The 17499-nt window shown below is 35.8% G+C and overlaps 1 protein-coding gene across 1 annotated transcript in view; it reads right to left on the reverse strand.

Annotated features, from left to right (window-relative positions):
• Cpa6 (carboxypeptidase A6) overlaps positions 1-17499 on the reverse strand; it is a 293552-nt gene that overhangs the window by 5672 nt on the left and 270381 nt on the right. Inside the window, exon 9 of the mRNA XM_027932848.2 lies at positions 2218-2420. Within this exon, the coding sequence (XP_027788649.2) occupies positions 2218-2420 (203 nt within the window). The remainder of the gene's footprint in view (positions 1-2217; positions 2421-17499) is intronic.

Raw genomic sequence — 17499 nt, forward strand, 5'->3', positions numbered from 1 at the left:
ATCCACCAATTCAAGACAAAACTAAAATAGGCTAAACTCATGATAAGAAGTTACATTTAAAATATTGATAATATTTCTCATCTCATAATTTTTATATTTTGCATAGTCCACATCATATATTATAAGAATATAGACACTGTGCTCAAAAAGGGCTAAACATAATATACAAATGGTTGTTTGGGAGCCAGGTCAGTATAAACAAAGGTGTAGCAGCAGCAACAACAAAAAGAAAGACTATTTGACCCACAGAGCAGCTGAAGAATAGTACTATAGAGTACAATTATTATCCTTACAATATTTCTAAACAGAAGTAATTTGCTCAGAATTCTTGGAATGCCAAGAACAAAATTGCCTTTTGACGGAATAAAAGGTTTCCCTTGCTCTCTTCTGGCCTCTCAGGTCCCCTACTCCTTCTAGGGCTTGGACATCTATATCAGGAATTCCTGAAACTCCAAGCAGTTTGTATAGTATTTGAAGTTTAAGGTATAAGGAAAAAGGAAATGCTTATCTTTCATAAAACTTTTCATTCAAGTATATATATGAAAGTAACACAATAAAAATCATTTGGTCTTTGTCCCTGGTTCCTGACATACAGCTCCTAAAACCCTTGGTGTCCAGAATGATAAGAGTGTCCTTTACATACTAGTGAGATGATTGGTGGCTGAGCCCCCCAGAAAATTTCAGGTTAGGGGCTAGTACCAGAAAGCCAAACCATGCAACCAGAGCGTTGGCAATTTCAACTATATTTCCTAACCTCTGAAGAAGGGAGAATGTCCAGAAACTGAGTTCAACCACCAATGTGCCTATGTAATGAAATCCCATAAAGTTCCCTATAAAATGGGAGAACTGATTCAAGGTTGGTGAGAACATTGGAGAGCTAATAAGGTGGTGCCCTGAGGAGCTAAGGAAGCTCTGTGACTCCCTGCCTCTATCCTACACCTTGTCTTATGCATCTCTTCCATGTGTCCTTCCTGAACTGTGCATGTTATAATAAACTGGCAATAGTAAAGCACTTTCTTGAGCTCTGCGAGTCCTTCTAGTGAATTATCAAAACCAAGGAGGAGGTGGTGGGAACCTGGAGCTCTTTAGCCAAGTTGAACAGAAGTGTGAATAAGTTGAATACCTACTGCTTGTAGCTGGTGTCTGAAGTGGGAATAGTCTTGTGGGACTGAGTCCTTAACCTGTGGAGTCTGATGCTAATCCTGGGAGGTAGGTGTCAGAACTGAATCAAACTGGACACTCAGTTGGAGGAGTGATGTTGGAAAAGACACCACACATTTGGTGTCAGGAGTTAAAACCCCTCAAACATACATAGTGAAGAATACACAGATTTTAATTTCATAGCACAACAAGTGATCCCAAATTGAATACATTCCTGTAACCACCATCTCAGGTCAAAGAATAGACAATAAGCATTTAACCAGGCAACCCCTGTGTCTCCTCTCAATCACTGAACCCCTCCCCCTTCCCCAAAGGTCATTGCTATCCTGAATTCTAACACTATTTATTAGTTTTTCTTGGTTTTGAACATTATAGACCTTTAGATGCTACAGGGTCTAAAATGAACTCATTTTACAATGTATTATGTCCTGTAGGGGATCGTCTGTTGGGTTTCTGAGATAAGGAGTAAGAGAATGCTGCTTTTTCATTTTCAAGTAATCTTATGCCTGAAAGTCTGTTCATTCTTAGTACTAACTTGTCATATGCATGCCCAGAGACTTAGTAGCATTAAGCAAATAGCACTTATAAATTAAAACTTGCTTTTAATTAATGAGAGTCAGACTATAATTTATGAACAATTATTGACTCAATAAAGTTAATTACAGCCCTGCATATGTGACCAAAGCTGTAATACTAATCAAATCCATCCTGACCTTTTCAGTATAGCCTGTGGTAAGAATGTAAATAGGCTTGAAATGACTGCATTTGAGAAGCAGTATGGTGGTTAAAAACAACAACTCTGAAGCTAGACTTGGGCTGAATGCTGACTATGATGTTTAGTAACTATGTATTCTTAGTGTAATTATTTAACCTCTCTGGGTTTCAGTTTTCTTATCTGTAAAAATTGGGATAAGAAATGTTATGAAGAATAAATGAGTTATTATATGAAACAAATAGTTTAGAATAAACACAATATGTGTTTGCTATTACCAATAGCACTTAGCATCAGAAAGGAAGCATGAAGTCTGACACATTTATAAAGGGTCAAATACTTACCACACAGTTAAAATTGGGGATTGTTGCGTATTTGTAAGAATAGGGATACAACAACATCTGAGCATATGCATGAAAGGAGAGGTAAGCCCGAATGTGCTTTCTGTGTTTTCGGAGGAAGTTAGCTACAGCCTTCACTTCTGGCTCAGATTCTGGGAAAGGGCCACAGTAGGTATCGTCACAAGGGTGCATAGAGGCCCCTTCATCTGCAAGTCAGAAAAGAAAATGGGATGGGGGGGAGCAGGCAGGGAAGAAGCAAGAAACACAAATCAGCAGTGTTAAACTGTGATTTTTTAAAAATTTATTTTTTATAAACATATGGTGTTATTAAGCAATTTTTCTAATTTCTTATTTATAGAAATCAATGCTGAAAATTCTGAGGTGGTTCAAGCCTCCATGAACAAAGGAGGGTCTGAGTGGGAACCAAGTGATGATTGCTAACTAAACCTGCAATAACTACTTTTAAAGAGATGGCTGTCTATGTTTTCAGGAGGACTAATTCTATATAACCCCCAGAGAAGGCCTACTATTAAGATATGCTTCACAACACCTGGACCTTTTTTTTCCCATAACATTCAACACACATGTAATTAGTGTTCATCATTTACTCATTTAACATTCAATTGATGTTTACACTATCATAGATATACCTGGGATACATTATAAGCAACACAGAAAAAAAAAATCCCTGCTTTCATTGAACCTGTATTCTATCTAGATTCTTGCTGGATGCTAATGCTTTATGAAGGCAGGCACTGTGTCTTTCTTGCTGGCACCTAGCAGCAAGAACAATAACATGAAAAGTGTTCTACAAATACTTGTTGAATAAGTCAATGTCAGATCAAAAGGATAGACATCTATAAAAGTGTCCAAACAAATATTGATATAGCAAGAACATGAAGGCCAGCCAGAAATAATTCTGAAGAACATATGTCTAATTTCTACCATATTTTTAGATCAGTAATCTCCAAATTGGTTTATAAAACCTAAGAGGCTTCTCTAGTTATCTCGTAGTTTAGAAATATTTAAAACTACATTTTAATGATAGTTAAATTAGAAAAAGCCTTCCAAATAGGGGAAAACTTACTAACAGTTTTATGGAGGGGACAGAGGAAAATAAGAATCACTTTAGTAATCACCAAGCATTATGGTTCTAAGAAATTTTGGAAATGACATTTTCTGTAGTTATTTGCCATTCTGGGCCATTACTATGTCTCCTCTACATCTAGAAAATAATAACTCTCTTCATAAACTAACAGAAAATTCTTGGTGGTTCTGTAAGATGGTCCAGTTCTATTGAATGTGAGAAGAAAAGCAAGACAAATTGGCTGGATCTTGAAGACACGAAGAGTGATTCAATTGGAGAAAACGGTGGAGAGAACTAGGCAGCCCATTTGACTCCTCTGAAGTCTATAATTGAAGCCGTGAGAGGACAGCTGATCAGAGTTCATCAGTGAGGTGAGTGAGAGAAGGCATGTGCCCAGACACAATACTGGACAGTCAGAGACTTGGAGGGACTTGGAAATTCTGGAAACTGGGACAGAAAATAGGAAAGAATTTGTTAACCTCAAATCCTGACCAGAGTGGGCTGAAGGGAGGGGTTACAGAGAAAAAGAGAGAGAGGCCAAGTTGGCAAGCTAACTTCAGAAACAGGAGAAAAGAAAGCCAGATCAAATTAAGTCAGAGCAGGAGCTGAAAAGCCATTTAGTGAGTGAGACGTGCACAGCTTATCTCAAATTGTTGGTGGAAAACAGTGCTGGGCAGCCATCCTGTAGAGACCACACCTAAGACTGCCCTCTTAGAAGGAATTAAATCTATACAGCTTCATCCCATTTACAGATGGCAGCGAATATTATCATAGGCAGTACCTTTGAAATGGTTGTCTCAGTAATCTGTAGAGGGATTGCTGCTAGCTGAAGGTTGCCAAGCCCCATTCTCCCACTCCAGACAAGAGGAGGAGGGTGGAGCAGAACAGAGAGTCACTCTAAAGGTATGTAGCACCATGGGAGCAGCAAGTGCCGCAGCTGCTGGCCAGAGATCCATAAGGTGCAGCAAATCTACCTGGATCACAATAGTGCCAGGTGCCCCACAGATGCTGGCCTCTGCCAAGTATGCCCAGACATGGGCCCGATAACAGTGTGTCCTGTCAGCTGAAAAAGCCATGAAACCCCCAGTATCCAGCAGAAACCTCCTACTATGGCCTTGGCAGTGCAACATGCCCCCCCTACCACAGGTGGCCTGCAGACTTGAGCTCCCCAGTCAATGCTAAGCATGCCCAGATGCTGCCCACTGACATGTATGAACCAGTTGGGGGCAGCTGCCCTTGCCTCCAACAGAGCACCCAGTACTACGATTGCTGGACTGCCATACCTCTACCATAGGGCACCAAACTCCACAGTACCCTGAAATCTACACATGTGAGTTCACACCTGTTTCGACAAATCTGGGTACATGAAATATTTCTATGGACTATATTCCCAACCAGGGAGAGACCTGACTTTTAAGCCACAGGAAATTAGGGGTTGTGTCCTTTGACCCTCCAGAAAGTTATCAGATGCTTACACACACCAAAAAATAAAGGGAGACTCTTAGATTTGAATCAGAAGTGGGCTGGTAAGTTTGCTACCACATGCCCAGAAAAATACAGAGGTAAAGCTGAGGAGTATGGGTATTAACTAAGCCTCCCAAAACTGGATGGAGTCCAAATCAGGGAAGACTAATAAGAAGTCTCTTGATCTCAAATAGCTTAACATGGAATAACGCTTTAATGTCAGTTACTGATTTGACAGATATTATCTTGTGTATTGATTCGATGGGTCACCTTTATTATTTGAAAGTATATTCCTTAATCCAATTTTATGTATTTATTTTAATGTTTCAAAGCGTTATTTAGAATTATTCTTTCTCACTTTTCCTTCTGTTCACAAGTATACTCTCAACTTTTGTTTCTCTTTTTTCCCTTATATCACCTTCATTTCTATCGTCCCATTTATTTTTTTAAATTTTCTGCTTTTTTCTTCTTCCTGTTAATGCTCTATATAATTTAATAGTAATTTTACTTTCTTTAATGCTTAATTTTTCAGGATATTCTAAATCATAATTCTCATTTTGCACGTGGAGAAGTTTTAAAAGGGTTACTAGTATGGTTCTCGGTTCTTAAGTGGCCCCAGTTGCTGGTGATTATTACCTCTCAAAATGGAGCAAGAGACGAAATAGAGCAGTGAGATCACATTGAGTGAAAGTGTTGACACTTAGATACTTGCCCAGCCTGGGGCATATAGTAGGACAAAAACAGGTTACTAAAATGTCCCTCATATAACAATAGAAGAAATAATCATCCCAGCAGATGTGCAAATATCAACATAGAAATATAGGTAATATAAAACTACAAAGTAATAAGATACCCCCCAAAGTTTATAACACTTCAATAATTGATGCCATAGACATCAAAGTGGAGGAAATGTTGGATAAACAATTTAAAAAGATGAGTGGTAAAGTGTCTATGGACAGATACCACTGAAACTGTGAGTCCCCAAATAAATTGTTCCTCTTCTGCAATTGTTCTGGTCAGGTCCTTTGGTCACAGTAGTGAAAAACCTGACTAAAACAGAAATTGGTACAAATAATGGGGTTGTTGCTGTGACTAATCTGCCCATATAGTTCATAAGCACTTTGAGCTTTTTGAAATTGATGGGAGGAATTTTGAGATGCTTAGCAGCTGAAAATGCTTTAGATTGTTGTAGAGCTTAATGGCTGATTCTGATAGGAGCTCAGAAGACCAGAATGCCAATAGGACTATGGACAGTGAAGACAGAGGGTTCAGAGGAAAAGGTGGACAATATTGATAACTGGACAATATTGATAACTGGACTAAAGGCCTTTATGTTATATTATGACTGAGAAGTTGTCTACATTTAGCCCATGTCCTGAAACTTTCTGTGAAGCTAATTTTAAAAGTGATGGACTTTTGGTGGAAGAAATGTTTAGCATAGCATTCAGGTGGTGGCATGGATATTGTGGAAGCTTTTAGCCAAATTCATTGTGATAATAAGGAGCAGAAAGCAGAGCAGAAAGATTTGAAAAACTTGGACTTGAAAGGTGGGAGTAAAACTGGAGCTGAGAAAGTTGCAGTTATTGAAGACTTTATTGTCACTAAAGAAATGTTAAAGGCTTTGCCCAGACACAATGAGAAAGATGGCTTCAGGGCATCTCAGGAGCTGGCAAGACCATACCCATCTCAGACTAAAGGAAGTAAAGGTAAAAAATTCTCTTGAGAAGAGACCAGTGGGGCACTCTTCTTGCACAAGAGGACCTAAAAAGTTTTTTCAACTTGCTCAGCCATCCAGGCAGTTGGAGACTGATGCAGCCAGGGTCCCTGGAGGCTTGGCTACTGCTCAAGATAGTGGCAGACATTGGTGTCAACCACGCGGTGCTGATTCTTCAGGAATGCTGGAATTAGGGGGTTGAGGGGACTTTCACCAAGATTTCAAAGGAAGGCCTGGGAGGCCCAGAAAAGTTCAGCAGGGTTGGAGTCCCTGTGGGAAGCCCCAGAGAGGGCAATGTGTGGAGAGGTAAGGAGGAAGCTGAAGCTGCAGTGGAGACCTCCAAGATTAAGAACTATCAGTAATGTGGGACATCATCCTAGGAAAGCTGCAGGAACTGAGCAGAGAAAGCCAACAGAAAGGCCACTTAGGCTGCAACCAGTAAGGCCACAGGGGTGGAGCTATACAAGTCCTTTGGAGAGAACATCATGATGCCATATACTCCATATGCAGGACACAGAACTACAGGACTTGTTTTCCCAGCTGGATTTCAGTCTTGCTTTGGTCCCACCTCTTCTTTCTATGACTCTATTTTTTTCTGAATGGAAATATTTACTCGGTAACTTTATATATTGGATACTTGTAAATTGCTTTTAAATTTCCTAAGCCTCAGGAAATAATTACAATAATTAATATATAGGATGCCATTCAAAAGCTTCTACACATGAAAGAAAATAAGAATTTAAAGAGAGAGCCTACAAAATGTGAGAAAAATCTTTGCCAATTACTTCTCTGAAATGAGATTAATATCCAGAATATATAAAGAACTCAAAAAACTTAAAACCAGTTAAGATCAATAAATAACCCAGTTAATATATGGACAAATGAACTAAATGGATATTTCTCAAAAGAAGAAATTTAAAGGGATAACAAATATATGAACAAATGTTCAATATCTTTAGTACAAGAAGATATAAATCAAAACTACATTGAAATTTTATCTCACTACAGTTAAAATGGCAATCATCAAGAATACAAACAATAGGGCTGGAGTGTAGCTCAGTGGTAGAACACTTGTCTAGCTTGTGCCAGGGCATGGGTTTGATTCCCAAGCACACTACAAATACACACACACACACACACACACACACACACACGCATATACAGCAAAAACCAAAAGAATACAAATAATAGTAAATGATGATGAGGATGTGGGGAAGAAGGAACACTTATACATCATTGGTAGGATTGTAAATTAGCAAAACTACCATGGAAATCAGTATGGAGTTTCCTCAGAAGTCTAGAAATGAAACCACATTATGACCCTCAGTATTTATCCAAAAGAACTAAAATCAGTGTATTACAGCAATGCATGCATACCTATGTTTATAGCAGCACAATTCACAATAGACAAGTTATGGAGCCAACCTAGGTAGCCACATTAACAGATAAATTGGTGAAGAAAATGTGGTATATAAACAAATGAAGGTTTATTCAGTCATAAAGAAGATTAAGACTATGTCATTTGCAAGAAAATGAATGCAAATAAAGAGTATTATTTTCAGCTAAATAAACCAGACTCAGAAAGCCTATGGTCTTATAGTTTCTCTCATACATGTCAGGGGTTGGGGAGAGAAAGGAACCTTACAAAAATAGAAGGAAGATTGGAAGAGTAGATGAAGGGGATCAAGGGAGAGGAGAGGAGAGGAGAGGGAAAAAGGAGGTACTGCAGAATGAAATTGATTAAATTATGTGCATTTATGAATATGTTACAATGAATTCTACTATTATGTATTATCATAATGTGTCAACAAAAATGGGGAAAAAAGAGTGGTTCAACCTGTTGAATGGCAAGAGTCAAGATGTGTGACTCACAGCAATTGGGGTTTCCCTCTTTAGAATTTCATTTGGGAGATGTTCCAGAAGCAATTAGGATATTATTGAACTTAGAACATAGTGTAAAAACTGTGGCTAATACTTTGAAGGAAATTGGGGAAAAAGAGCTATACATGGAACACCAGTGTGAACAATGGAAGGACAAAAACACAAACTGAACAACTACTTTCAGAGGGAGTAGAACTAATGATTCAGAGAACACAAGAGTTTACAAAAATTTTTAATAAATACCAAGGGCAAATAAAACACTAGAAACAATCAGGGGCAAAAAAAAAAAAAAAAAAAAAAAAAAAAAAAAAGAAAAGAAAGAAAGAAAAGGGAACTATGATTGCATAGTAAAATAAAAATCTTAATTCATAGGTTGAATGAATACAGTTAATGAATAAATTAGTGGGATTTAAAACATTCCAAGGAAGCACCAGAAAGGGGATAAAGAATTAGAAAAATGAGAGAAAAGCACAAGAAAAATGGAATTAGTATCAATATGTGATTAATAGGGAACCTAGAAGGAAAGAAAAAAAAAAGGTAAGCACTGGGAGAACTGCAAAGTAACATTTCTCCACAAGGAAGGAAAGATTGAAGAGACTCATTGTGCACCCAACAAAAGAGCTAAAAAGAAAACATCAACACTGTGACATGTTAGAGTAAAATGTAAGAAAAGACAACAATTTCAGGGAGGAAAAAGCAGGTTGTTTAGAAAAAACGAAAATCAGATTCATATGTGACTGTACAATGGTAACATTTCTTCTCAGAAAAAGATGATCCAGCTGTATTATGTCTACAAAACATATGGTATAAGTAGATATATTGGATGTCTACTTTTCGTACTGTGGCAGTCTTGGTACTTGTATGAGTTTCCTAGGGCTGCCATAACACATTGCCGCAAACTGAGTTTCTTAAAACAACAGAAATTTATTCTATCATCATAGTTCTTGGGACTAGAAGCCCCAAACTCAGGCATAAGCAGAGTCATCCTCTCTCTGAATGCTCTGGGGAACATTCCTTCTTTGCCTTGTCCTCTATTCAATAGCATAATTTTACTTTCATCAGTATTACCTATGAGAATATTTGGTAGAAAATAATTCCTAGACTATATCTAGGAATTAACCTTTCAAAGAATGCATGACTATTAGAAAGAAGATATTAAAAATCTATTTAAAAGTTTACAATTAAGAACAGAGTTAGAGAACTACACCATGTTCATGAATACAATTACCTAACAGTATAAAGATGTCAATTCTTCCTTATTTATTTATTTTGTTCAATTTAACTTCAACAAAAATTCAGTATCAGAATTTGGGGTTTCCAAAATAAACTCTAGGATTTTGAAATACTTTTTTGAAATTTATTTGTAGTTGACAATAATTACATGTATTTATGGAGTACAATGTGATAATTTGATACATGTATACAATGTGGAACAATCCAATTAGGGTAATTAGCATTTCTATATCCTTAAATATTTATCTTTTCTTTGTTTTTGGAGCCTAAAAAGAACTTTATTCTTTTTTAAAAATTGATTTTATTTTTTAAATACATGGCAGCGGAATGCATTGCAATTTACAATTCTTATTATACATATAGAGCACAGTTTTTCATATCTCTGTTTGTATATAAAATGTGTTCACACCAATTCATGTCTTCATAATGTACTTTAGATAATGCTGTCCATCACATTCCACCATCATTGCTAATCCTCTGCCTGCTCTCCTCCCCTCCCACCCCTCTGCCCTATCTAGAGTTCGTCTACTCCTCCAATGCTCCACCTTCCTACGCCACTATGAGTCAGTTACCTTATATCAGAGAAAACATTCGGCATTTGATTTTTTGGGATTGGCTAACTTCACTCAGCATTATCTCCTCCAACTTCATCCATTTACCTGCAAATGCCATGTGAGGTGCAGTCTTCCTACAAAGTCCTTTCTTCTAGTTTTTTATAAAACGTATAAGATGATATAAACTATAGTTGCCCTTTTGCGCTATAGAACTTTAGAACCTAATTCTCTTTAATTGTACTTTGGTACTGGTTATTCAACCTTACTCCTTCCTACCCTTCCTAACTGATACTGATAGTATTCTACTCTCTACTTCTATGAGATCAACTTTTTAAGATTCCATATATGAATGTGGAATTTCTGCATTTTTCTGTGTCTGGTTGTTTCACTTAACATAATGTTCTCCAGAAGAACTCTGCAATTTCTGAGGAGGAATAAAGGGCTAAGAAAATCTCAGACAAGCAAAGAGGGGAGACTTATCTCACTGGGGATTAAAACATGCTACATAGGTGTAATAATAAAAACAGTATAATACTGAGTCAGTAATATACTAGTAGACCAATGGGACAGAATATATGGGAGTCTGGTATTCCATAGAGGGAAGCATCACAAATCACTGTGGAAATGATTGTTGAGTGAATCATGTTCAGAAAACTAGCTTATCATATGGAGAAAACAACTTACAACATAAATATACAAAAGCAAATTTTAAATAATTTAATGATTTAAATTAAAAAAGGTAAAGAAGCAAGGACCATAAGATTTTGGTTATTGTTAATTAGGTCCTTTCTCAAACCCTTTTCTTTTATATCATCCTTCTGGATGGGCTTACAAATGTGGGTATGATTATAAGAGAAATTTTCTTGAATAACTAAGTTTTGTTGATGAAAATTTTGTTCAGGGTGAGAGGTGGGGAAGGAGGACTTTGAAGGTGTATTTGACTATATATGATGAATATATAACTAATTAAGATTGTAACTTTAATGTTACAATCTTTTAATGTTAATATTCAGATCAAATTCTATACTTCCCAGAGAGAAGATATACATTCTTTTCTAGTATCAAAAATATTAAACTTGGCTGTAGTCCTTGATATAATGATGTGTTTATATATTCCCAAACTGTAGGGACTACAGTCATTAGGTTTCTATGTAAAAATTCTTATAATTAGTAATAAAAGTACAAGCAAAAGCAGTTTGTCAAAATACCTTTCAAACAATCCCTAGGTTAAGGAAAGAAACCAAAAGCCAAATTGCAAAATTACTAAAAATTAATGGAGCATGTCAAAACATACATGACATTGCTAAAGCTATGTCCCCCGAAAAAACACTCATTATTGAACCTGACAAATTACAGTGGATAAATTAAGGGTCTAAATCAAGAAGATAGCCTTAAAATTTACCTGTAGAACAAAAATATAATCCTGCAGAAAGGAGAAAATAACCTAATAAAGTTAATTATTTTCTTACTTCTGCTGGTTTTGGAATTGGCTTGTTCTCCTTTTTCAAGGGCCTTGAGATGTATCATTAGGTTGTTTATTTGGCTTTCTAATTTTCTTATGTAAGCACTCCCAGCTATAAATCTTCTTCTTAGTCTTGCCTTTATAGTGTCCCAGGGGTTCTGGTATGTTGTACCACTATTCTCATTTGAGTCTCAAAATGTTTTGCTTTCTTCCTTGATTTCTTATATCACTCATTCATCATTCCAAAGAACATTGTTTAATAGCCATGTGCTTTTATAGTTTCTATAGGGTTTTGTAATATTGATTTCTCATTTCATTCCATTATGATTTGATAAGAAAGTAAGTATATCAATTTTTTGTATTTGTCAAGAGTTGCTTTGTGGTCTATAAGATTGCAACTTCTAAAGGTTTAGAAACTAATGTTGGAAAAAAACGAAGAAGAAAAAAGGGAGGAAATTTTTCTGGGAAAATTATAGATATTAAAAAATCTTTCCCAAATTCTCTTTAAAAACATTTTTTAAAAGTGTGTTTTGAGGTAATCTTCTAAGCATGAGAAGAAGATTACCTCTAGGCAGGGAAGAGAGGTGGGAGGGAAAGGGAGGGAGAAGGGGAATTGCACGGAAGATGGAAGGAGACCCTCATCGTTATACAGAATACAGGTATGATGATGTGAGGAAAAAAAAAGAAGTGTGTCACATTAGATTGGGTAGAGAGAAGTGATGGGAGGGGAGCGGTGGGGAAGGGGGGAAAGGAAGGACAGAAGAATAAAATAGACATTATTATTGCTGTATGAATATAGGTGACTGCATGACCAATGTGATTCTGCAATTTGTACACTCAGAAAAATGAGAAATTATATCCCATTTGATTCAAATGTATGATATGTCAAGATCATTGTACTGTCATGTGTAACTAATTAAAAAAAATTTAAAGAGTGTGCTTTAAACATTGGAAGGAATTCTTTTCCATACTTCCCCATATTCTCCATCCCCCCCATGTCTCCCATGCATGGTCCCCACCCAGCACTCCCTGGAAGGAATTTTTATAATTCTATTACTATTAAGACTCAGAATTTTAAAATAGCTTCTTTATGCAGACTTGGCCAGCAACACCATGACTGTGATGCCACTACTAGTTTAGACTTACAATATGTCAGATTTTTACATGTAGTATCTTTCTGAATCTCCATATCAACATTATGTGGTAGACAGTATAATCACAACCTTACCAAAAGAACAAAGAAATATAAGGAAATACAAATATAGATGATAGCATTATTCAGACCATGTGCAATAACGTAATAATACTGTAAAGGGCTTGTGTTTCCTAACTGAATGTTGAATTCAAATGAAGAGCATTTGTTGAATACTTCTGTTCTGGATATTGTATTATGCTCTGGGGATTCAAATATGAAAAAGCTGTATACTCTTATTTGAGGAACATATAGATCAGCCTAGAAGGCACACATTTAACAGTTATTCTGAAGCAGAGAGAAGGAGTAATTACCCTGTGAGTGTTCAGGAAAGTCTTCTTAGAAAGACAATGTCTCCTGGAAGAGATAATTCTAGAAGGATAGATATGAGTTAGAAGGTAGTTTCAGGTAGTGAGAATAATTCATTAATTACAGAAAGGCAAAAAACATTCAGTACTAAAGTTCAACATAAAAGGTGAGTCAGGAAGTTTTGGTGGATTAGCCTAGAGTGATAATTAGGGACTAATTCATGGAGCATCTTATATATTATGCAAAGGAGCTTGCAATATTTTGTAGGAAGTAAATAACCTCTGTGGTACCCCTGAAAAGCACCACTACCCACCATCATTCTGGATCTATCACTGCATTCTCATGAAGTGCACATTACACCCATGGTTGCTTCTAGCCAGTGATTGATCATGGTAGGTACTAACCCATTCTTGCAGGATGCATGTATCCTCTACAGGGCGACATTGACTGGAGAACTCCTTGACCTAGCCTCACCCTTATTAGAGCTGTACTTCAGTCTTACCCTCTTTCAACCCAATCCTCTTTCCCCTTCTCCTTTCATAGGGTTCTGACCTGCATCATAATAAATGACTCTCCCAGCTTATTCTTCATAGTGCTCTATATTTATAGATTTTTCATATTTGAACCCCTCATTATACAACCTATTGTCTAGAACAGAAGTTTTCTTCAATCTGTTTGTTATACATTTAATCCTAAATTGGTGTCAGTTTCTTGGAAATTCTGAACTAATATGTTGGATATGGGGTGTCCCCCCAAAAGCTCCTGTGTTAATGCAGGAATAGTCAGAGGTGAAATGATTAGATTATTAGAGCTGCAACCTAATCAGCCCATCCTAATTTTAATGGACTGAGTGGATGGTAACTGTAGGCAGGTGGGGTGTGGCTGGAGAAGGTGGATCACTGGGGGTGTACCCCGGAAGAGGGCCTCATCCCTGTGTCCTCTTCACCTTTTTCTCTCTGCTTCCTGGATGCCTTGAGCAGAATAGTGCTCCTCTATCATGCCTTTCTGCCATGATGTTCTGCCTCACCTAGAGCCCAGAGCAAAGCAGTCAGCCCACTTTGGACTGAAACCTCTGAAACTGTGAGCCAAAATAAACTTTTCCTCCTTTAAGTTGTTCTTGTTGGGTATTTTGGTGTCAGTGAAAAAAAAAAAAAGCTGATTAACCAAGTGTGAAGGCTTTTTTTTTCCTAATGAAGGTTTATTGAGATAAAATTTACATATAATAAAACTCACCCATCTAAAATGTATATTTCAGCAGTTTTTAATACATTTACAGAATTGTATAATCACTACTACCTAATTTTAGAACATTGGCATTACTCCAAAAAGAAAACCCACACTTACTAAGTCAATTAATATTTATATTTCTCAGCCTCTAAACAATAAAAAGTTTTAAGACATGGTCAGATTTTTATTTTAGATTGATCTTGTCAACATTTATAAGGATAAATTTGTAAGAGGCAAGTCTATTATTAGGGTGATCAAATCAAGATGTACATGAACAAGCCAGATATATTGACAGCTGGAATTGGTGGGGGATGCATTAAAGACATATTTGGAAGAGTAAACTAACTGGACTTGGTGATTCATTGAGTATTTAGGGTAAGGAAGGGGGTGGCTAATGACACCCTACATTTCTGGGTTGGCTAACTGAGTTGATAGTGTTATTGATTGAAATTTCAAATAGATGAGGTGGAATGTGAACACACGGGGAGAAAAGGAAGATGATGAATTTCATTTTAGACCTACTGGGTGTAAGTCATCTGAGGCTGCCAATGACAATACCTAAGAGGATACTAAACCTAAGTTTGAAGCTCAAAGGGAATATTAGGCTGGAGTAAAATGTTTGGGGGTCATTACCATCTTATGAGAATAAAATCATTCAAAGTGGCTTTTGGTTGACAACATTAAAAAAACAAGCATCGAACTGTATAGTACATCAGTATTTAAATGAGGATATGAGAGGAACTGGAGTTCAGAATAACAAGGAATTATCAGGTAAGTAGAAGGATCACAAGATGGTGGCATCAAAGGGACCCTGATGAGAAAATGTTCTAGAGAGAATGTGAAAGGGTAGAATCAACAACCAGGTGGAATCATAGGCCTTAAATGGGGTTTCTGATTTTCTGTATCCTCATTTTTGATTGCTACTTTATCAGTAAGAAATTTTAAGTGTACGTGTTTGATATATATTTGTAACTTATATATTCCCTGTTTAAGGGCTAATATATGAAACATACAAAACTAAAAGTTTAGAGAATGGTTTAGAGATGAAATAAACAATAATATCTAAACTTTTTATTAATCATAGAAAAATATATTTCTCTTAAAATAGAAATGAGACAGATGAAACGTCCTTTTCCAGGATTAAGATAGTATTTTTCCTAAATAAGTATAAGATATAGAATATGATATTAAGAATGTGAGCACACTGAGCTCTTGGTTGATGTCCTAACTGGAATTTTTATACAAAAGTATGTGTACTGCAGTATACAGACTCTATGGATATTTAAAACATTATTTATTTTTCTAGCCACTGGACAGTTAATTTAATAAATGCATGGACACATGGCTATAATTGAATACTTAGTAGAAGAAAGAACATGCAATTGTATAAATTAGATGGTCAAAAATATCCAAGGGGGAAAAAAGAAATGATATAGTTTGCAAGGCAGGTAATATGCTAATCACTTTTTCCAATATTGTATTTCTATATTATTATAGTAACTGTATAAGTTAAAAAGTATATTGGAAAAAAATAGAGATTTGAGAAATAGTTTTAAAAGGTGAATAAGGAAAAAGAAAAATACGCTAGTAAATTTGGTTTTATTTTAGAGTCTGTAACAACTGATCTCTGTGGAATTTACAGATATAATGGGTTCCCTAATAAGCAGTATCTGGGGGAAGTCATAAATAAGTATTATGATATATTTTCATTTCCATCTTTGTTTTTATTTTATTTATAGCTTTTATATTTCTCATAAATAGAATCAGAATGCTATTAATTTTTTAAAATGCTTTTTGAAAAATTCCTTTTTTGGGGATGGGGTAACTTTAGTGGTAGAGCATTCACTTAGCATGCACAAGGGCCTGGTTTTGATCCCCAGCAGAAAAAAAAATATTTCACTTGTATTTTTCACTGTCAACTTACCTTCAAATAACACATATAAACAACTGACCAAAGTTGTCAATATAATTTATGAACACACACATAAGTGTGCATACATGCATTTATGTACTGATGTATATATGTATTTTTATATAGATGTGGAGACATAATTATACAATCATCCATGCTATAAGAACTATTTTTTTGGTCACAAAACAGAATTATAATCATGTTTTTCTCTTGTTTTTTCCTTCTGCATCAACTTGGATTCATTCTTTTAAGTTTGTTCTATTCTAAGTGAACATAATTTGGCCCCTCTTTGCCTATTGTTGGGAGATATGCTTATTTATTTTTTCCATTTTTGACACAATGAACAAGACACCAGAGTGGGATGTTAAAATTGGCCTGACATAAACAGTACTTCAGTTAAATATCAAAGCATACATATCCTTACATCTGAGTTAGAAGATTTCTATGAGACAGATATATAGAAATAGGCCACTGGGTTGAAAGATAAATTCACATTATACAAAATTTTAAAATTTACAAAGGATTATATATTTATTTTTTATAGATTTTTGAGTCAAATTTCCTACTAAGATTGCTATTATTTATACTTCCACAAGCAGAAGGTAAGCATACCATTTCTCCTTATCCCTACCAGCCATCACCTACAAGTATATCATCTTTCGATTTTTGTCAGTTTGATGGTAAAATTTAATTTGCCTTCCTTATCGTAGATGTGTTTTTGCTTCATGTTTTCAGATGAACTCTTCTCTAAATTGCTTAATCATGTCCCTAGGTCATTTTATTTTCTCTTGGGCTGGCTGTTTCTCTTTTTCTTAATCATGAATAGAAGTGCTTAGTAGAGATTGTCATCTGCATTACATTTTATCCTCAAATCTGTAATTTTTCTACTCAAGTATTTATGGTATCTTTTATCATTTTAGACATTCAAAATTTTATATAATCACCATGTGTTTTTTGTAAATAGCTTTTGAGTTTCTTTTCTTGATTAAGAAAGTATTCTTTATCATTAAATAATATAGGTAACTTTTTCTCAATTTAAAAAAATATTTGTCACTTTTTCCATCTAAATCTTTTATATAAATAAAATACTGGGGATTGAGCCCAGGTGTGCTTTACTCCTGAGCCACATTACCAGTCCTCTTTAAGTGTTTTCTTTTGAGACAGGTTTTCGCTAAGTTGCTTAGGGTCTTGCTAAATTTCTGAGGCTGGCATCTAACTTGCAATTCTCCTGCTTCAGCCTCCAAAGTCAC

Source organism: Marmota flaviventris, chromosome 15 (assembly GCF_047511675.1).
Source record: "Marmota flaviventris isolate mMarFla1 chromosome 15, mMarFla1.hap1, whole genome shotgun sequence".
Classification (NCBI taxonomy): Eukaryota; Metazoa; Chordata; class Mammalia; order Rodentia; family Sciuridae; genus Marmota; species Marmota flaviventris.